General features: G+C 40.0%; 1 protein-coding gene across 2 annotated transcripts in view; it reads right to left on the bottom strand.

Moving 5' to 3' along the window:
* The window catches only part of RELN (reelin), a 290,574-nt gene that overhangs the window by 135,246 nt on the left and 132,954 nt on the right, over positions 1 to 22,374 (bottom strand). For both annotated transcript variants that reach the window (XM_068167080.1, XM_068167089.1), the window contains exons 7-8: positions 20,052 to 20,148; positions 14,065 to 14,116 (exon numbers count right to left, since the gene is read on the bottom strand). In XM_068167080.1, the coding sequence (XP_068023181.1) occupies positions 14,065 to 14,116; positions 20,052 to 20,148 (149 nt within the window). The remainder of the gene's footprint in view (positions 1 to 14,064; positions 14,117 to 20,051; positions 20,149 to 22,374) is intronic.

The following is a 22,374-nucleotide window of genomic DNA, read 5'->3' as shown; positions in this document are numbered from 1 at the left end:
ACAACAAAAGAATGAAATTAATCCATTTGACAAAATAATCAACAAGAGTCAGGCATTACTCTTTGCCACTTGAACCATCTGTTATAAACATATAAGCAGTGTGGGGATCTGGTGCTGGCATCTTTTACCAAATCAATATTCACCTTCTCTTAGATTAAGAGTTTCTTCTCAAGAAAAGGGAGCAAGCTGAACATACAACTGTGTTCCAGGACAGAATTTCCCGAGATGGTACTGGAAGCCACTGGCTTCCAATGTAATTTTCAATATTACTTTCTATATTCTTATTACTCAGTACTATTATTGTTACTCCATGGTACTATTATTCCAGTAATCCTAAACAAAAAGGATTGAAATACATTTGTGAAAATCTGCAGTTTGATGTCTGCTTCTACCTTGGCCAGCAAAACTGTTCTCTGATTTTGTGAACAGATGACCAAAATTCAAGCAGTAACACAGCAGGAACTGAGGGCAAATTCAGCAGGGAAGGGAGGTGTCCTTCACACTGTTTCCGGACAAAACACCCTTTGGATTAAATTAGAATAGGCTTGTTTTAAATTGAGAATGCCCAGGGTTTGAATTAGAGATGAAAATGGGCAATAAAATATACATAATGATTACCATACAGAAATGTTTGTTCGGAAGCTACTGCACTAGAGCAAAATGCTAGGTTTTTAATTAAGCAAGTCTCATGCCTGGTGAGGTTGACAGCTAAATCTGACTAAGAAATAGCATCGTAACAATCTGCTCTAGGTGAATTTGATTTAGCAGTGAGATTGGTCTAGATGATCTCCAAAGGCCCCTTTGAACCCCTACTACTTTGTGATTCTGTGATTCTACTTTCAATGTGTTTATTGGGGGACACACACACATGAGGACAGATGGCACCAAACCACTCCCCAGACAGTAACAGCCTCATTTCTTCTCAGTGCCTCTGCACACATATTTGGTTTTGTCTCTTACCTCTATGTATAGGCAACCTTGTCCTTGGGTTTCAGGAACAAAGTATTTTCTCTCCTTTGGAGTTATTTTACTTTTAATAGGCTTCTAGCATAAGTTCACAGAGTTCTAAAACTTGGGGAGAAAAAAGCTCAAGTAGAGACAATCTTCATGGATTTAATTTTAAATGATAAATTTGAAGCTCTGGCAGCAATTTTGTCCATTATCAAAAATGATGAGCAGCTTCTAATATAAACCTAGCTATTTTCATATACTGAATATTCTGGAAGACCAATTTATTTGCCTTGCGCTTTACACGCTTAGATTTTGCCCAAAGGCAAATGCTAATAACATAAGTTGAATCCAGACATTGATGATAATGGAAGGGGGGGTCAGGGGGCGGGGGGCACAGGCAGATGGGGAGGTGGGAAGGGTGTTAACTAGCAAAGCATGGGTATGCTCAACAGCTCCTGACCACTGCTTTCTTAATTCTACTTCAATCAAATAGGAAAGAAAAGAGCTTTAAAAATATGCTTCTCAATTCCATTGCTGCTTGTTTTGTAGGACTAGTAACCCACAGCCATGATCTGACTATCACTGACCCCCTGCAACACATCCAGCTTAGATGCTCATGACTTTTTTGCCTTTTTTGGTAAGTATTGTTGAGTTGATTTTGGTTTCCTTCAGTGCTGTCTAAAGTACTTGTGAATATCTTACATACCTTATTTTTAAAAACATCCCATAGGCAGAAGTACTAAGAGCAGAGTATTCCAGGAGAGATATGAAGACCCTTCATATGAGGTATCTGTATCCAGGTATTCAGCTATTTGTATGCAGTCTGACAATGGCAAGCAAAATTAATTCTAACTACAGCTCTGCCTCCAGCTGTGTCAGATTTACAGAAACCTAAGTCATATGACTGTTGGTATTTAAGATTTCTTAACAACATTGATTAGAAGCTGGTGTTTTGCTGAGATAAAACTGGGTGCCATCTGCAAGGGAAGCAATATTTTGCTCCTTATAGACTGTGACATCCTCCGCCTCTTGACAGCCTCTTGATAGTTTCTGCAAGTGCTTCTGTGGATAAGCAGATGAGATATCTACTGCTAGCTTTAAGAAGGATGAGTCTAATGTAGAACTGTCCATGAAGAACCAAACAAAAACAATTGTAGAAGGGTTTGAACTGTGGCCTGACGGTGGCCCGATAAACAAAAGGGAGCTGAAAAGAACCCCGTTCACCTAATGCTAGATGATTGCTTTATTCATTTTGTTGATGTGATGAATACTGATTAGTGTCTTTGCTACAGATTATGATTTGCTGATGCTGCTTGAATTAAGCCAAAGTGGGTATTAGAAATTACCAATGGCCAAATTTGTCTGGCTTGCTCATAGTTTCTTCCAAATTAATGAAGCATACAGTTTGGGATAATGAATGTTTCACAGATATTTTTCTAGGTGTATTTTTATATTGACTGCTGATCAAGAACCAATTTATTGTAACCACCTGTGGTGCATGGTGCTTATGTCCAGGATTGTGCCCCAAATATTGCCAGAACATGCTTCTGTGTGTTCAATTCAAAACCCCTTTTTCCCCCTCCCTTCTGGAGTCAGTGCGGGGGCAGGGGAGTGGGGGGGGGATCTTGGCACTACTGAGTCCAGGTAAACAATCTGTCTGGGCATGTTTCCACCTCTGTGGTAAACAAGTGCCATGCGACAAGCTCATGTTTGCCCCGTTCAGGGCGCATGCTTATGCTATATTTGGCAAAACATAATTTCCTTGGTTAATTATTCTGTTTACAAAGGATGTTAATTGGACCAGTATTTGTTGGGGCAAATGTTAAATAGGGGCTGTTCGGTAAACAAGTGCCCCATGCTCACGTTCATGCCTGTGTATGTGTCTGTGCTGCTATGGTGTCTGCCTTGCCCGGGACTGAAAGCAGTGCTCCAGAAGGCCTTGCTGCACATTACCAAGCTGTTGGCCGGTCACCGACAAACCCCTCCCCGGCGCTTTTCGAATCAGTTTTGATTCTAAATTCTATAAATCATTTGATTTGTTTGAAATGCCCACACAGAGACATTCTGTAGAGGTAGTTCCACCAACTGAATACTGGTACCTGTAAATAGCGACTGTAAATAACCTGTTGCATAGTTTGTACATAAATAAACTACTAATATATATTCATTAATATCCTTGCTGCTCATTACTGAGGGGCACATATACAACACCAAGCTAAAAGATGGAAAGTTTCGTGCATTTTCATTTTAATTGAAGCCACACCTTTGAATATAATTACAAGTGTGATCTTTAATTATGACATATTTCAAATCTTTGCACCACTTTTTAAAAGTTTGTCTTTCTTTACAGGACTAAGATCAAGAGTTCAAATGAATATTTCAAGTATAAAAAATTTTCATATTAAAACCAGCAAGATCTGTATTCTATCTTCTCATTTTAGTGCACGTTTTCATATAAATAATTACAGACTTTTGTTGCTGGCTGTTTTTTTGATCCCTTGTGGAAGAGCATTTTGATTATGTATGCCCCTGTGTGTGTCTGATAAATGATCTGAAATAAATATCTGACACTAGAAAACAAAAATCTCAGTGGCTCAGTGTGACTTTGCTAAAAGTCAGATCTACTCTAGCAATGAAAATTGCAATGCAAGGTCTCAGCTATTTTCAGTAGATTTGAGAGAATCATAAACTTTTGGTCCACTGGCAGCTCTAAACTTATGCTGAATTTTGGAAATGCTAATTAGTTACATCTAAACAAAAATAACAAGTTGAAAAACATGCTAAGGGCCTCCACCATAATACTGTAAAAGATTAGAAGAGTCATTAGCAAATACATTGGATAAAAGTTAATCAGAGAGACTTCAGAGATGAAATAAAATTAATCAGAGGTCAAACAGTGGGTGGACTGGGCTTTGAGAGTCCTGTCCTTGCCAAGAGGGTGGCTGTGGTTGGAGTGGAGTAGGGCAGGGAGCACCTCCCACAGTCCCGGCCCAACCACCTCCTTCCAGGATTTCCAAGAAGAGTGAACATACTTTTTATGAACCAATGCAGTTAATTTCCTTTAGACAAGAAATCAAGTCAGAGGAAATGCTTATCTGGCTCTACTTCCTTGTAATCTATTTATATTCAGAGATATGATGTGCTTCCTGCACTCACACAAATGTTTTCTAACCCTATGAAAAATATCAGACCACAACTCATACTGCTTTTTGTGTTAAGGACATCAAGGAAAGAAAAATAAGCCAGGAGAAAGCAGTATTTTCCTTATGCTAGTTTCCAATTTATTCTGATGTAAAGATGCTCAGTTATTTATAGTCTCTTCCTGAGCTCCAGCCAGCAGGTAGGAACTTGGGTAATTTGTCTGTTACATGATGGTTCTAAATTTAACCGTGCTCTTCAGTGCGCCATATCATAGCAACTTGCTGAAAGCAAAGTGAGCAAACTTGTTAAGACCTGGGTGTAATGGACACACCGAGGAATCACAGCTACTAACATAATATCATTAACAGCCCAGAAACCCTCGAACAGTGGTTCTGCAATGTCTGACCAAGTAGCAAGCCCTGCACTCACTGGCATACCCATACTGTAGTCTTCAAAATTATTGCCATTATGTAATGTCAGATCATGTGAAGATCCTCTGAGAGGATGACCTGTCAAGGAAGCTGGGAAAATTTAAACTACACCATCTTAAAGTACTTCAGTAGCACACTAATATGCATAGATAAGTAGAAAGAGATGTTTTGTTTAACTCTGTCTAGCAGCCTGGGTCATCTGCAAGGTCAATGATGAATAAAATGAGCACCATAAGGTACCAATAAGGGTATCAAAATACTGCAGGAAGGTAAACATTGTTTTACCAGCACTGTAGAGAGGCAGTAGAAAACACTTATTAAACCCAAGAACTGCTGTATAAAAGAAGAGGAATATAAAGATTTGAAAGTCCTTTCCTTGCTGGCTTTAGCAAAACTCCCTGGCACCAAGAAAATCTGAGAAATATCTTTTCCCAAGCAATGTCCTGAGCTTTTCTGAAACCAGTTAAAACTGATTGGCTGCCTTTAATTTTAGAAGCAAGTAGATAATAATTAGTTTGGCAAAAACCTTTAACGGATGGGGTTTTCTGTTTTCATCTGCTTTTGCTTTCATGGAAACCCACCCTCTCAGTCGCTGGAGAAGCACCCAGGAGCATTCTGCTGAGCCGGGGGATTCTCTGTTCCCCTCCAGGGAACTGCAGATGCTTTGTTGTTTAAGTTAATTAAAAAAAATGGACTATTTTAATCATATGGAAGTGTTATCCTTATACAATGATATGAGCAGGATTAAGATAAAAGTCAGTCTGTAATCTAACAGTTATTATTTGCAGCAACCAATTCTGTAACAGTTCACGTTCAGCTGTGAGGCAGTGGCTCAGCCACCTGCCCTGGCTCTGAATCCTGAGGTTCTCTTTATCTTTTCTGCCTTTCTCCATGTAGTAAATCTATTATCACTCACATTTTAATTCCTAAGAGTGGCAGAGAATCCCTGGTACACAAGCAATAAGAACAGTATTTCACTGTAACCTTGGACTAGCCAAAACAACACAAATCATTTTGCCCCAAGGCCATTAAAATGTCTTTCAAACACAGCATTAACTTTAAACCCTGGTTTCAGTCTACGTGTTATCTAGGCAGTCCCTCTTGTATAACTCAGCAGAATCAATAAACACCACCTAACATTTCCCCATGCTATGTGGAACATGCTAGATGATGTGCCTTACCTGTCTTATACTTTTACATGAGATGTAATTTACAACCTATGCATCTACACAAAGGACTTCACCAGGAAGGTGAAACTAGCAGGCTTCATGTCAGCCAACAGCAAATGGCAGTTTGGGTGGTGAGTCAATACTATTTGATTGGGGGAAAATGGGAAATGAAGCAAGCTGAAGGAATTAAAAATGGTGAATGATGCCAGTTTTGGCATTGAATTTGCAATCATGGAGATTTTCCCAAATGTAAAGGAATTAGGGCAAAATAATCTGGAGATTCAGATACGCTCAGTGCTGTGTCCTTTTTGCTTAGAGGGGCTGCATCTGAATATAGCGATAATCAATCTTCATTTCATAAATTCATTTCCTATAGACAGCAGTGCTTTAAATTACATATTTTAAAATTGACTTTTTGTACTACTTAAGCTCAGTTGAGACAGAGTTCTAGGAAAATTTTATTGGCTTCCTGGCAATTAAAATCCTTTACAACCTCATGCTAGGCCAGAAGTGCTCCACATCTACCTAATGCAAGCTAATGCCAGCTAACTGGCCAGACCTTCTCTGTTGGTACCACTGTGGGCACAATTATATGGATGTGCCATGCCCACACAGCAAACCTGGTGCTTCCTGGAAAGCATCAGAGCAGGATAAATTTTGGGTGATTGGAGGAAATAATCAACACAGGTGACTAAACTGCAAGAGGTAGCTCAACAGGCCCAAAATATTCAGCATCTCAGTTTCTACCATGAGTATTTTTATGTTCAGTTAACAAGATAGTGAGGGATTCAAAAGATAAATGCTCTTCCTTGCTGAATTCAGAAGGGACTTCTCTTTAATATTTCACTAGAACACTTGAGTGAATTTTCATAGTAGCTGTGAAGGAATTGCTCATCTCTGCTGAGGTCAAGCCCAATATTAGCTCATAAAATGGTTATCACAGCATTTGTCAGTCATCTGATAGCTTTTGCTAATTGTAAAACTCACTAAACAAAACTGGAAATGAAGAGAAAATGATCAGCAATGGTTCCTCTCAGCCAAAGCTGTGGCCTATTTAACAAAAGATGTTTGGATGTGTGCGTTTTTAGTGAGTGGTCTGAATCAAACCAGTGCATAAGTAGATGACGTAAAAGAAGCACCGTCAATACAATAGCTGCTACCAAAAGTGAATTAAAATGTGATAAAGATATAAAGGGTGTTTTCAGACCGTTACATGGGGCCAAACACAATCATCATTGTTCATGCAGCTGAGCCAAGAGAAGTTGGGATGTTTGTGGTGGAGAGAAGGAACTGGTGTCCCTCACAGATGCTCTGCAGAGCCCTCTGGATGCTGCTCTAGAGGACACCCAGAGAGTGCTATTTCCTGCACAGAAATGCAGGGGGGGGGGGGGGGGGCAGTCAATTGGCTGCACTATTTATGTAATTAGATCATTCTTGTACGAGTGTTTTTGTCTGTCATGGTCTTTTACTTGCTGAGTTTAATTAGGAAGTGAATGTGTTTTCTGAAGCATAGAAGCTTGTCGGGTAAGGACTAATCTAAAGGGCACAGTCAACAACTCTGATGACAATGATTACAATAATAGTAATAACAACAAGAAAAACAGTAATAATCATCAGTGGTTTGAGTATACTAAACCAAAATATTTTCATTCTCTATGCAATGAATTACACTTTGTAAATTAATTCTGTTAAGATTCACACTGGTAACAAACTGCCACCACAAAAATAAAGAAAAAGCCTAAGTTTGAAAAAAATTACCATTATTTATTTATGTTTACAGTAAAGGTGATAAACACTATCTGTGCTTTGTTTTCAATAAACATCACTGAGACACTTAGACCATGAATTTGTTAAATAAAACAACCTTACTGGTGACCTTACTAGTTCAGAAAGTGTAATAGAGGTTGCTGGGTCAATGATTCACTAACCTGATGGCTTAGGGCAAAGACGGACATGACATGAACACCTTTTTGGAACCGTTATGCCAAAGACCTGCATCCAAATCAGTGACCTTTACTCATATTCTAATCAAAAGCAATTAAATACATGTTTAAACTTGGTTTCTCTGTCACACTCACCAGGGACTGTGAAATCAGCTGGCATTGAATATAGACTGTAAACAAATGAAGCCACTTGGAAGCTCTTGGCATGTGGACTGCACACGCAATTCACCTCTTAAAAATGATGACAGCATAAATATAAAGTCATCACAGATGATCCAATTACTCTTCAGTTAAGTACAGATGATGGTCTTATTGATTTAAGAAGCTTAAGAAATTTGAAGTGTAGACAGGGGTGCTTACAGAAACAGAAAATAGAGTTGCCAGGGTGGAAAGTGAGTTGAACAAAACTGGAGAAATAATTTGTTTTCTTACTTGATTTAGTCATTATATGACTTAAGTTTGCCAATAAAATATCTATGCAGGTAAAAAGCAGAAAGTTTAACATTTTATTTCCTTTCAGAGATGACAGAAAATTGGGACAAAGAGGGTACTGAAAGAAAATCACCTGAGTGTTGTATCTGTACCCTGAGTTAGTGGGATTTTGTCCTCACCAAAAAGCCCTGAATAGTTGAATACTAATAAAAATATTACTTCAGTAATAGTTTAACCATGTTAAAACCAATAGCTATGCATGTTTGTAGTTGCTATAGGGTTATGTTAAATATTAAGGAAGATTGATAAGCTGCAAGTCCATTCAATTGGTTTTATCCATCCAGAACCCTGTAGGTTTTATCCTTGACAAACTTTGTAATCATCAATAAACTTGGTAGTCTGATGGATGTTTAGACAAAATAAGTTGGAACAATGGCAGGGGCAATAGAATCAGATGGCAGAGAAGTGACTGGATGATGTGAAACAAGCTACCCTGGATGCAGCAGGATAAAAGTGTCATTTTTACTCTAGGGCTCAAATGCTTCTTTTCCAGACCAACATACAGCTCATAACATGAGTGACCCATCTTTCTGATAATACCTACTAGGATTTTCCTGAGAGGACAAACAAGGTCCATCTGGCAAAATCACAAAGCACTCTCCCAAATTAATACGTACTACTAAACCTCCCCCACTGATGTGCTAGACGCATATTTTATGTCATGTCAAGCCATTTTTCTAGAAATAGCAGGGACTATCTGTTCCATGCAGCAAAAATACCTTAGGAATTTCTAGTGTCAAGACTGTTGTGCAGGCACTGGAGATCAGCTTTGCTTGTTCATGCTGCATAATGCTCCCAGAGAACAACACCTTTGCCAGCTCAGTAGTAGCCTCAGAGCCCACCAGAACTTTAGGGGTAGGGTTTTGTTATTTTATTTAATACCAACAGAGTTTTTCTGCATCATGAGTTTCCTGTGTGATGTTTCATTTGTCACAGTGAACACACACTCAAACCGTTTCAAGCATGCTGTGGTCCTGTCACAGGCTTTCTGTATTTCCTTTTATCGATGCTGGGAATTCTGGCATGATCACCACTAAGCTAACAGAAAGGCATTTCAGAAGACTTGCAGTAAGTATAAAACAAAAGAAAAAGTTAACTGTTCTTGCATGGACACTGTGGTAGTTATAGGCTATGCTTTTAAAATTTAGCTGCAGATTTTGAGCAGAAAAGTAGAAAAATATAAATAAATCACAATTGGGTGTAAAAAGGAAAACAAAATATTATTCTAAACAAATTCGTAGCATAAGTGTCTGGGATAAGAGAAGCTGTATCATAACAATCCTTCACATTTAATTTCCATTCCTATTCCTTTTCTGTTCTCTTCTGATCTTGGCTGTTGTTGCTTTGCTTGGGAGATAACATGCTTTGGGCTGACCTTGGGATAAGTCTAACCCACTGCTTTCTCTCAACTTCTTTCTCTCTCTTGGGACAGGGGGGTTTGGTAAGTGGGCAGTGGAACAGACTTCTCTGGTCCTCTGATTGGAGGGGGTTTCTGTAAACATTCATCACTTTTCATTTAAACTTTCCACCACTTTTGCAATCCGTTTGTCTGAGTCACTATTTTTGCCTGTGGTGGGGAGGGGGTCTGCCTCAACCCATCACACATGTTGTTTGCTAATTGTAGATATTTGTATAATATTGTAAATACTGTATATTTTGTACATATTCATTGCATTCCATTGTAGAGTGTAGTTTTTGCTTGTAAATACAGCTTTTAGTCTGGCTGAAGTTAATGCTGGGGGGAAACTTCAAACCACCACAGACACTGATGGGTTTCAAAGTTTACCTCACAGTTCATGATTCCTAAATGAGATTTTGTATACTTTTACAACTTCCTTTTTGATCAGCTATTTCTTAAGTTCACTGTAGTCCTTTGTAGGATAATGAAGTAATGCCTATATAAAGGTGGTAATTCCATCATGAGATCCCAATGACTAAGACAACAAATCATCCTTGTCAAAATGAGCTGTTCCTGTGTATCAGACAGCAGTGCAGGGAGCTGATAACAGAGAGCTCCTGAGATGTTAATTTCCTAGGTGTTCATGCAATTTTTTAATTTCTTTTTTTTACTTTAGTACTGTATTATATGGCACCTTTTGCATTTAATTTCAGATTCTGTTTTGCAGTAAAACAAAGCACATATATGAAATGACCATAATTCAGCTAAATTCAATCAGGGCAAGACAGTTTGGTATTAAAATCATTGAAAAAAATTGCACATCACATATTTGCCTGGAAAGGCAGTTTTGCTGGCGACTGAAAGTAGCGATTAATGACTGACTCAAAGTAAAATCTGTTGGCTTTGTGAACCCAACTTTTGCCAAAGTTCTTTATCATGATTTTGTGGAAGAGAGAGTCGAAACTCACATGTTTTTTTTTTTTCAAAATAAAGCAAAAAAACCACCAACCCAAACCAACAAAAAACCAACAACGAACCTTTTCTGAACCCGTGGCTAGTTCTTTATTTGTAAGACTAATGGTTTCACCTTTAAAAAACAGAGTTTAAGTGCCAAATATTTGAAAACTTATTCCCTCTCAAACTGTATTTTTTTATCTTAAAAGAAAGCCCTTCCTCCAAAATTTATTTTGGTTTAATATAAAATAGTAGAAGAGTTAGATTTTTTAGAAAGTGGCAGGGGCACAGTCACTAATTTGCTCTGCTAATGACAGAGAATCTTTGTGAAAAGGGCACACACATTGAAGGGAAAGCAATTTCGGAGTGCTGCCTTGCAAACATCATTCATTTGTACAGTCCATGATACTGTCAAAGCCATGCTGTTGCCAGAGGAGAATTCACAACAAAACTGAGGAGTGGAGCTTTCCTTGCCAGGCTATTCCCATTTTCAAATACTATTTGAAATTGTCTAGTCATACTACAAAATTATGAGAGAGCTATAGAACAAAGTTTTTTAATTAACAACACAGAGAACAACCTGGAGGCCAAGCTGGGTGTGGATACCCATCATACTACCTTGAGCTTGATGTGGAGGAAGGAGGAAGGGGAAGAGCCTGCAGTTGCTGAACAGTGCATGAAGGGCAGGCATAGGTCCCCCACACCATAGCTACAGGAGCACATGATTGGAGAGAAGACCCAAGGAGCAATGCGTGAGCAGCCCTGGCATTGCTCCCTTAAAGCCTTTCTTCTTCAGCCCATGGGATTGCATAGTTTTTTTTTCTTCCTGTGTTTAGCTCAGTCGGTCAGCACTATGAGTTACCTTCCACAATAGCGCCCTACACAAGTGACAGATTGTCTTCGTCCCTGAAGAAGTCCAGGGAGGCAGCTAACAGGAATAGCCAGAGATTTGGAGTGAGAAATAGAGAACATTTCAGCTAATGAATCAGACTAACTTTGGGTGGCAGCTGAGTCCGGAGGCTTTTCTGCAATATACTTCAGTTCCAAGATGCTGAACTAAATATTTTAGCCTGAAGGAGCCCAAAGGCATGGATTTAAATATCTCAATTAACAACCCCACAGAACATTAAGGAAACTGTTAGATTTTGTCTTCCACACATCAGTGCTTGGTCTTGGAGAAGTGTAGCCATGGATGATTAAGACATTGGAGATAAATGAAATTTGCTGCACACTTCAGCAGGGAGAGCATGAATGTAAACATCAGCCCAGCCCTGGACCAAAAGGCAGTACTACCAGCCCTGAGTGAATGCTGGGTGGCAGACAGGTTGCTCTCATTCTGAAAGGATAACTGCACATTAGTGTTGTTCTGTGTGCTGTAGGCCTCACTAATTACCTTTTCACCCTCATTAAATCTTCATTTAAGTGCACCTTTGCAACCCTGCCTCCCTTTAATGGGCAGGACTACCAAATCAGTGGGCCGTGAAGGAAATGACACAGAATATCAACTACTGAGAAATTCCCTAGGGTATTACCCTTCCTGACCACACAGTTTAAAAGGATCTAGGATTTATGGTGAAATCAGCACCCTCTCCTAGTCCTCATCTGCTTATATACCTGCAAATATAAAATTCCGTCTGATAATTAGTGGTGAGAGAAACCAAAGGGTATGCACTTTGATGTGGTCAAAGCCGTGTGATGAATTCAATACACAGCTACCCCCAAAAGATTACAGCTTAAAGCGTTCTGTGGCCGACAAAAAGTGTTAAACACTCTTTTAAAAAAGGCAGTTCCTTGGCTGAATCCCTAAATAGGTTTATGATTAAATCGGGCATTTGGGGATAAGCTGGAAACTGGCAAATGCCAGGTTTAGATTTATGATGCTAAAGCCAAGCACTGCTGAGCTCAGCAGCAGTCCCCCGGCTCATGCCGTTTTTTATCAGTTACAAAACCAATCTACTGGGTATTTCAAGCTCAACACAGGCACATGGGGAAACGTGACACATTTTGAACTTCAGGCTGAAATTTTATTTGTTCAGGAGGGCATCCATCCCTCTCCTGCTCCTCCATACTGGGGATTTTACTGGTTCCTACTGGTACAAGTGAAGGTATCCAGTCATGTAGAGTATTTCCTACTCTGCTCTCAGAGGGTTTTTATGTGATCATCCCCAGCTGATAGGAACTAAAGCTACCAGTGAAATTTTAACTCTAATTCTGATGCTTCTGGGACTCTGCACCATTCTGTAATTCACCTGCAGCAGACTCCAGCCACTGAGCTGTGACAGCAAACATTTACCTACCAACCCATTCAGCTTACACTGGTGTTAAGCATGCTGGGTCACTGCAAGAACAATCCATAGCAGATTTGATTTTTTCCTGAAAAGCAAAATTCCTCCAGCACTGCAAACTTGCAGCACTATAAAAGTCACCTGCCCTTGGGCAAGTGGCACATCCTAGCAGACCAAAGGAGGTGCTCCCCTTTCACGAGGTAACTCCCACTGCAGGGGAGCTCCAGGCTACTTTTCACTGGAGGTGCCCAATATTTATGCAATAATTCAGTTAGAAATGGCTACATTTTTCTGGTGTTTTAAAAACAGTTATTAAAAATAAAAAGGATAGATCCCAAACCTTAGAATTATTAACACCGCAGTCAGTTTCAGGGTGGCAGGTTATGATGATCTCAGTCAAATGAACAAATTTAAGTGACATACTTCTGCACCTTCCAGGATTTTGATTTACAATCCATTAAAAAAACCAAGCTGCTTGCCAAGCTACCTGACAGCTCTTATTTCCAGCTGAGACTTCCAGAGTCTAATAACACATCTGCTGAGGTACTTTTGGAGAATTACTTTTTTAAAAATAGGAGTATGATTTGGAAACACACATCCAGGGGTCAACAGAGAAAACAGGCTGTATTTCCTGCTTGCTTTTATATTGAACCATTTATATCCTAAAATAATTTTTCCTTCATATTTTGAACACTGAGATATGAGCTAAAAAATTGTGTTCCAAATTTGCCCTCAGCCCAAGCCACAACTTCTGCCATAATTTATAGCCATAGCCATACAGTGAAATGTGCAACACCTTACAGCAGGTATTCTAAGCAACACAACACACAACCACACTGTTGATAAGATGAGCTGAAGAGCATTCAGTGTTGGTCTGCCCTGTATGTTGCTTGCACAGATATGTTTAAAATAGCATTACGCAATCATAAATTATTTTAAATCCTTGACATGTTATGTTTCAAAGTTTGTTTTGTTTACAAACAGTAATTACACTTCAGAGAGAGAAGAAGAGATGATAATGTTATCCATCAAATTATAGAACAAGTGAAAAACCCCAAACGCCAGACATGACTATGCCTCCCATCATCAGAATATTCACCCAAGTTTCTACTTTCCAAAGTTTAGATGAGTTCTAGATTAGGAGAGGAATAAATGTGCTGCATGTTTAGAAAAATAAAATTCATCCCTCTTGTTGAGTAGAACTTTGAGCAGAAAAGTAAACCTGAACTTGAGGGCCATTTTCCTTTGCAGAAATTACTTTTTTACACTATCTTGGGGAAATGAAGAAGCTGAACTTACCCAGGGAAAACTGAAGGACAGATGCAGTAGTTGTGTTAAGCCCAGCGGTGGTCTACAGGAAGAAAAACAGAAGTTGTGTTAGATCAGCAAAACAATACATTCGTCACTTCTTTTAATCTGAAAGCATGTAAAATCTCTGGAAACCAGCTCTCCAGTGCATAGAACTATGAATTGCAAACCCTTTCAGGATATTTCTGTTATGTCATTTTAGTTATTGGCAGGCAATACCTTTCTTTCATTGCCTTAATGTAAGAGCAGTTATGTGAAATGCTGGCACTTGACCAGTGTTTAGAAGACTGAAAACCCAAGAGGTTTATGGTCAGCTTAGTTTCAGTCTGTATAGACAAAATGGTTAGAAAGGTTTTCACTGCTCCCTGCATAGAACAATAACAAATAATTATCATAAATAATAAAAATAACATAAAGTAAGAAAAAGAAATATTAATGAGATAGAACCTAAGTCTTCAACAGCTAAGCAAAGAAAACCTTGCATAATGTATACAGCTAGATTTTGTAGTAGCATTTACACACTGTTGGCATCCAACTGAGTCCTAGAAGCAGGTAGATAACACTGAGCAACTCTATATTCAGCTCACAACCCTCCTTTGAGGCCTTTCTTTTTCCCTTCTTTCAATGCCCCCACATTTCAGTAGTTTAAATTAGGACTGTTTTTCTGAAGATCTTACAAGATAAAAAGCACTAGTGTGTTTATTTTGAAAGGCAGACAACAATACTGCTGCATAACAAGCAAGGCAGAAGTACTGCCTAAAAACACTGCCTCATCTGGTCATTTTGTCAAAGAGCTGTAACAGTTCAGCAAGCAGAAAGCCAAATTGGAGAATCATCCCAAAAAGAAGACACTAGAATTTTCATTCATCCAACTCACCAAAAGACCCAACCAAGATACAATTTATCGTTATAAACAGATTTGAAGCTACATTGAAGATGGAAAAATGTAGAAGCTGAAGACAATGCCAGCCAGTACATTTACACAATCATAAAAGAAGTTATCTAACTGGAAGAATAAAGACAGCAAAAATGTTGAATATAGTCTTCTGATACTGTTGCCAGTGATACTTGCATCCTAGATTTCAAGACCTTCGAGTTGTCTTCCCATGTCAGGCCCTGTGCACCAATAATTGCTGTAATTCCCATGAGAGCAGCAAGAGGCTCTTCCATCAGATGCGCTCCTCATGCTCTGCCTCTGCACACCACATCATCTTGTCAGCATGCCACAGAGAACTTAAATTTCTGAGCAAATACAGCCCCAGAAGCAAGGTCCTGGGGCTAGCAGGATTTGACTGCCAGAGCTCAGCTGGGAATCTGCATGGAGGCAGCTCCAAGTTCCTCATGCTTTGCTATTCTGAGTAATGTAGAGGAAACCAAATAGTAGTCATTTAAAAGAAAAAAAAATTGGTGATCTGCAAAATATAGATATACTTTTGAGGTCATGGACACTAAACTCATTTTGTTAAAAAGTCAGCACCCAAGTAAAGACTAGGCTGGAGATGCTGCATTCTTTCAAGCACCTATTAACTTTGGCAGTATTACAAATGCAACTTCATCAGCATTTGGTAGTGATGAATAGTACAATTTCTACATCATTTCCCTGAGCTATGTAGTGAGAGATTAAGGTATTCCTGAACTCCTTAATTATCTGCTATGCAGATAACCATGCAAACCACTGAGAGGATCTCTCTGATACCTGAAGTCTTTTATTACCTGGTGTATCACCACACTGCACGGAACAAAAGCTAGTCCTAAATGGAAATGTCTTCTGACAGTTTTTAGGACTCCCATTGACATAGAATAAACATTATCTCTCAGTCACTTGTATTTGTTTTTCAGCCTTTGGAGACTTCCAGATCTTTGCAGATCTATATTCATAAAGTATATTCAAATGTATATGATGTCCTAGCTGATGGGTCCCTTCATTCCCTCCAACATACAATCAGCAGGTTTTGAGTTAAATCAGCTCAAACAGGTGATTTCTGTTAAACCGATAGTGCTTTCCCTTGCAGGTCAGTTTCAACCTGGATTCATGTTCTGGTGTGCATTGCCATGCAGACCACCAATGCTCACACGAATGCCACCTCTCCTCCCAGTGGACAGGTAGTCATACAGAAGAGTGAAAAGGACTGGACTTCTTCCAGTGTCACTGTGTACCCAGCTGAAGTATTCATGAAATTAAGTCTTTGAAAATAGTGATGGAGACCTGCATGAGCTGGCATGAGGTTTTGACATGCTCTTTCTTTTCTACATGCACATTACATATGGCTAGGAACTTCATAGAAATAGTAAAGACTGAGATCTTCACTGAGATGCAGGAGTGCTTTAAGGCAGTGCATAGAAGTTTAGCAAACTTCCATCACAGCTATTAATGCTCTGTAACTAAGCAGATTCATAGTTTCATAGTTTCATAGTTTCATTCAGGGTTGGAAGGGACCACAAGGATCATCTAGTTCCAACCCCCCTGCCATGGGCAGGGACACCCCACACTAGATCAGGCTGGACAGAGCCCCATCCAGCCTGCTCTTAAACACCCCCAGGGACGGGGCCTCGACCACCTCCCTGGACAACCCATTCCAGGGTTTCACCACTCTCATGGTGAAGAACCTCCTCCTCACATCCAGCCTGAATCTCCCCACCTCCAGCTTCATTCCATTCCCCCTAGTCCTATCACTACCTGATATCCTGAGAAGTCCTTCCCCTGCCTTCCTGTAGGCCCCCTTCAGATACTGGAAGGCGACAATTAGGTCACCTCGGAGCCTTCTCTTCTGCAGACTGTACAGCCCCAACTCCTTCAGTCTGTCCTCATAGGAGAGGTGCTCCAGCCCTCTGATCATCCTCGTGGCCCTTCTCTGGACACGTTCCAGCACCTCCACATCCCTCTTGTAATAGGGGCTCCAGAACTGGACACAGTACTCCAGGTGGGGTCTCACCAGGGCTGAGTAGAGGGGGAGGATCACCTCCCTCGACCTGCTAGCCACACTTCTCCTGATGCAGCCCAGGATCTGATTGGCTTTGCGGGCTGCAAGTGCACACTGAGAGCTCATGTTGAGCTTTTTGTCCACCAGCACCCCCAAGTCTCTCTCCTCAGGGCTATCCTCCAGCCAGTCACTGCCTAGCCTGTATTTGTGCCTGGGATTGCCTCGACCCAGATGCAGGACCCTGCACTTGCTCTTATTGAACTTCTTGAGGTTGGCCTGTGCCCACCTCTCCAGCCTGTCAAGGTCCCTCTGGATGGCTTCCCTTCCCTCCAGCGTGTCTGCTGCACCACACAGCTTGGTGTCATCAGCAAACTTGCTGAGGGTGCACTCAATGCCACTGTCCATGTCCCCCACAAAGATGTTGAATAAGATAGGTCCCAGGACTGATGGGATGGAGTCCCAGAGCTTTACAACCACCTAGTAACAAATTTTGAAACTTTAAAAAACTGACACTGTAGGTACTGAAAGTTTACTTAAAATACACTTTTCCTCTTTTTGGAATATTGCTAACAGGTAATTTTAGTCTTTAAACAAAACCAGGCATTTACCTAACTGCTTTGAAAATGTAGTCACATTTCCATTTAAGGCCCATCTGTTGGTATGGATTCAGTATGAGGTACCACACTTAGCATGCCAAATGATACCATGCTTTCTGACTTATTATAGTAGTTTACATTTGATTAATTACACTGTGCAAGTTCTAATTAGAAAACCAATCCATTTATCACTGTGCAATGGCTCATATTGCCGTAGAATATCATGTATCAGTTATCAGAGAAAAGGCATTCGTGCAGGCTTATGAGAGAGAATATTGCGAATCATTTTGGTTACTGCTGTAGGAAGAAAGCATCAGACTTACTAAAAACACTTTGCAAAGTTTTGCAAAGGACTGCTAAGTTCAGACACTACAGAAGAGGGTGGCAGGGAGCCTTTGCAGCTATTTTCCTCTGCTTGCAATATCTCTGCCATTATTTGTCTGTAGGATTGTCAGTGGTAAATTCCCACCAACAGGCACAGACAGTTGCCATTAAAAACCCTCTGCCTGCGGGAACAAGCAGCTGCTGGGAGTTAGGAGAAGAGAGGGAGGTAGAGGAAGCAAACCAGCAGCTGTCACAGCTGTTGATACAATACATTTTGCAACTTCAACTCTTCTTGACTTAGTATTTTAAAGCAATGGTGTAGCACTAGGAGTCATGAACAAGAACAGAGATTTCCAGAGTTGTTTCAAGCAGGGACAGAACAGGCTTCAAATAGTAGAGGTGGCAGAGTAAAATGTGTGATGGTTGGAAAAATGAAATGGGTTTTAAAATTTCTTACAGGAAGAGATATGTTGTGAAATCACTGAAGCATGACAAAAAAGTCAGAAACAAGGTAGTTCTAAGAAAATAAGGTTTTAACCAAGACAATCTTCAAAAATAAAACTAGATCAGACTTGTGGCATGAGCTATGCCACTAAGCATGTTCCTTCAGAAGAATTTAGTTTCTTCACAACATTAACATATTTCTAAACACTTTAGTTATTGGGTTCTTGAGTCCTTATAAGCATGATGACTTTTTCAGCTCATCTACATCACGCCACTTCTGCATCATGATAAATGTTTCCAAGTTCCTGATACCATAGCAGTGCTATTTTACTACACGTTAAGAACCAATACAGTCGAACATGGGAGTTTGAAGCCATTTTGTGATTATCAAGGATAGTCTAAATTAGATATCAGTAGAGAGAAGGTAACTAATTACTGACATTTCAAACCCCTTAGACCTTGGATCCTGGGTCTGCTAAACACCATAAAGAGATTGTTTTCCATGGAGTGTTACCTATGTCCAATACTATAACTAAAAATGAGTTTAAAACTTGGATAAAATATCCCAGTGGCATGACTTCATTTTTACACAGGACATGGAAAAATTGTATCTCTTCTCAAGGTAGTTAATGAGGCATGGTACATTCAAATAGGATTCAAAGCAGTAGAGAGGCAATTTAGCATCCCCGTCAGGATTCTGGAGCTCACTGTGAGGGAAATGTCTGAGTTTCTTTGTTTTCCAGAAAACCTCTAATTTAGTTTTATATGTGTTTATGACTTCCAGTAAGCACATCAGCAACTGCATTTGTGGAATTCTGTTCTCAGTTAAGGATGTAAAATTAATGCTTTTAGAAGAATTGTCTCTCTCTGAAATGAAGATGCCTGGCCAAAACCACTTCTGTTTTATGGCCCTTTCCCATATATGCTCTTCAAACAGCTCTAATCACCCTCTCCCTCCACCACTGAAACCATGAAAATTAATTTCCAATTACACAGGCTTTGAGGTAGCCTTTTAGTTTTTCAGTTCTTTCCAAAAGTCCCATTTTATGCCCATCATTGCAGGTGGCAACCGAGCATCAGCAGGTGGGCATAGGTGATACATCCTTCCATTAACTTTCCACACCCAGATAATTCCAAGTTCATGCAAACTGCACCAGTTGTTTGTTACTACCCCTCAGTGAAATCAATTCTGTCCCCTTCACCATGACTCAACATGCTATACAAACTTTCCCAAGACTGGCTGATGTTTGCTCCAGGCTGCATTTAAGCCTGCAGGATGCATTGCTCACAAGTGATGTTTTACAGCCAAATTAGCATTTGACAGCAGTCAAATATAAGTCACATATAATAATATAAGAGAAGGAAGTTGAGCCTTGTGTTTCAATTTCTTTGCTGGAAATAAAAAGATAATTTTGTGAGATTGACAACGTATTTCTATTTCTTTGCCTCTCCAGTACTCACTGATTCTTTAGATAACTTGGATGCACACCAGATCAAGAGATTTTCCTTTGCAACCACTGCAATAACCTTTCTATAGTTTAAAACACAGATGTTCCTAGAGTGATCATCCATAACCTTATCACCTTGCTAAGAGTATCTCCACTGGACATCAAACTCTCAGTGCACACCAACATCCCTGCAGCTGATTCAGCCTGGAGTCCAAGCCCTGGCAGATGAGCCAGCCTTCACTTACCAGTTCTCTGGGACCATATGGCTCGCAGAAAGTGATGGCATTGCCATGCATTATCACACCACACTGCTCTCCAACCTTACAGTTACTGCACTCAGACCTGCAGGAAGAACACACCATGTTCAAAATAGAAATCAGAAACCATATATTACCACACATTGGACTTACAAGCTGTACAATAAGACCAATATATGATAGAACTCAGGCAGATTAGACTGTTTTGTTATCATTGTGCTTGAAGTTGAGTAACTGTACGTATGATGTCCTAGAGCTGCCTCTGGGAAAAGGACCTTGCAGGTAAGTACTTGCTCTCTGCAAACTGCTCACTCTCCAAAAAGGAGTATCTCTGCAAAACATCACACCACAGGAAACCAAGCTGAACTTCTACATGCACGCTTTACCTTGAGGTTACTCTTCCAGATTCCTTATTGCATATTTGATATAACATATAAAAACCACTGATATACCATACAAAACCCACTGATGTATCATACATAAACGATTGATATACCATATATAAACCATTTATCATATATAAACCTACCATCATGATGTTACCATGAAGAGCAACTCAGGAGGAGTTAGATTCAGCCACCTTCCACCCTGCAGGGTTATTTACTCCAAAGGGTAGACTGAAGGCTGCAGACCCTATACAAAACTGGGCACTATAAGGCTCATACATGCCTGATGCTGTAACATGGGGCTTGATGCTTCTTTCTATCTGTATTTGTCATATCCCATATTTCTAGCAACAGAGTTGCCACTCTGTTGAACTTTCAGGAGAAAATGTATGAAGAAAATATCAGAGAGGCTGGTAAATGCTGCTGAGCCAAGTGATCACACATCTCCTGATATTAATTCAAGGATCAAGGTATCAGCTCTTGGCCTGAGCACTGGACTTTCAAAACCTCCCAGGTCCTGACAAACTGCCTGAAATGAGACTGATCAGCAATGCCTTTGGGCATCCAAAGTGGCAAACATTTGCTCCCAGATCAACTCCACTGTAAGCAAGGGCAGATTCACTCTAAACCTTCTTATATCTTACCAATTTTTGACTGTACTTTGAGAAATGTATTTTTAGAAATTGAAGTGCAATGCACTTATATAAGGTGCATTTAGGCAGTTTTTCTTTGGTTTCTCCCATGCAGTGTCTCAGATGTTGTCAGACTTTCTTATATGCAACATCACAAAAGTAAACACAGATGCAGCTCAGGTATAGTTTAGTAGCGTGCAGAGCTTTGAGTTTCTTATTTCTGTTCAGTCTCCAGATAATTTCTGGATGGCAGATCTTACAGCAAATCAGATGGAAAGGAAGAAATCCCACAGAGATTGTGACTTGCTGTCAGCATAAATGATGATACCAATTCTTAGAGATAACTGACACACACTATCAATGGATAGTTGATTTCTATACAAATTTCCTAGAACTCTTTTCATCTGCTTTCCTAATTGATGCTGTTTGTTTGTTGGCCCATCAAAATCCTAGATGGGGCAAATGAATGTCCAGGTGCATTGGGAGAAAGAGGCTGATAGCATTGTCAGCTACCCCAAGGAGCTGGGATACCTTTTACCCGCAGGGGCCATGCACCTGAAACATCTGAGCAAGGGAGGATGGGATGCTGTGAACCCATGGAGTGGTTAGAAATACTTGTTGGGGCTACCTCCAGGTCTGCTCCCACAGCAAACTGGGGCTCCTCAGCACCCCTGCCTTCCTCGGGCAGCAAAGGGTGGGCAAGTTTCGGCAGAATGGGGTTAACTCTGGGCAGTGTACAATAGCCTGCAGGTCTGTCAGTGCTGAGCAGTTTTCAGATGCAGAGATGTTGTGAATAATTGATTCCACTTGTTATTTTGGGGCTCTTCAGCTGCTCCTGGGTGAATTCAGCACAGGACTGTCTTTCTGTGTCCAAATCCATTACAGAAGTCAAAGAAGAATGCCTTGTTTCTACTTTCCAATCTCTCCATTATTCTGAGATTTTATTAAAGGTCAGTTTCGGCTCCACTTCCCCCCCAAAAAAGTCAGATGTCAAAAATCCTTGATTTTTTTCCACTGTATGAGCATGTCAGTAAAGTCACTCAGCAAGTCACACTAACACTCAAGATTTGGAATTAAAGCAGCAAAATTAAATCTTCTGATAATGAAATGTAGTTCCTATTTGTTTACAGAAGCCACAGCAGGCCCACAATTTTCTTTCTGAAGAGAAGACAATAGAATTTGACTGAAAAGATTGTACTTATGAGAAAGCACTGAAACAGAGTTCATGAAGGACATGTTTTGTCACAACCTAAAATTTCACTTAATTCCTAAACTACAATAACTGAAGACATG

The sequence above is a fragment of the Melanerpes formicivorus genome, unplaced genomic scaffold (genome assembly GCF_026170545.1).
Source record: "Melanerpes formicivorus ecotype bairdi unplaced genomic scaffold, bMelFor1.0.p_v2 SCAF_3, whole genome shotgun sequence".
In the NCBI taxonomy this organism is placed as follows: domain Eukaryota; kingdom Metazoa; phylum Chordata; class Aves; order Piciformes; family Picidae; genus Melanerpes; species Melanerpes formicivorus.
The sequence above is the reverse complement of the archived record's forward strand: the minus strand, read 5'-3'. Positions and strand labels throughout refer to the sequence as shown.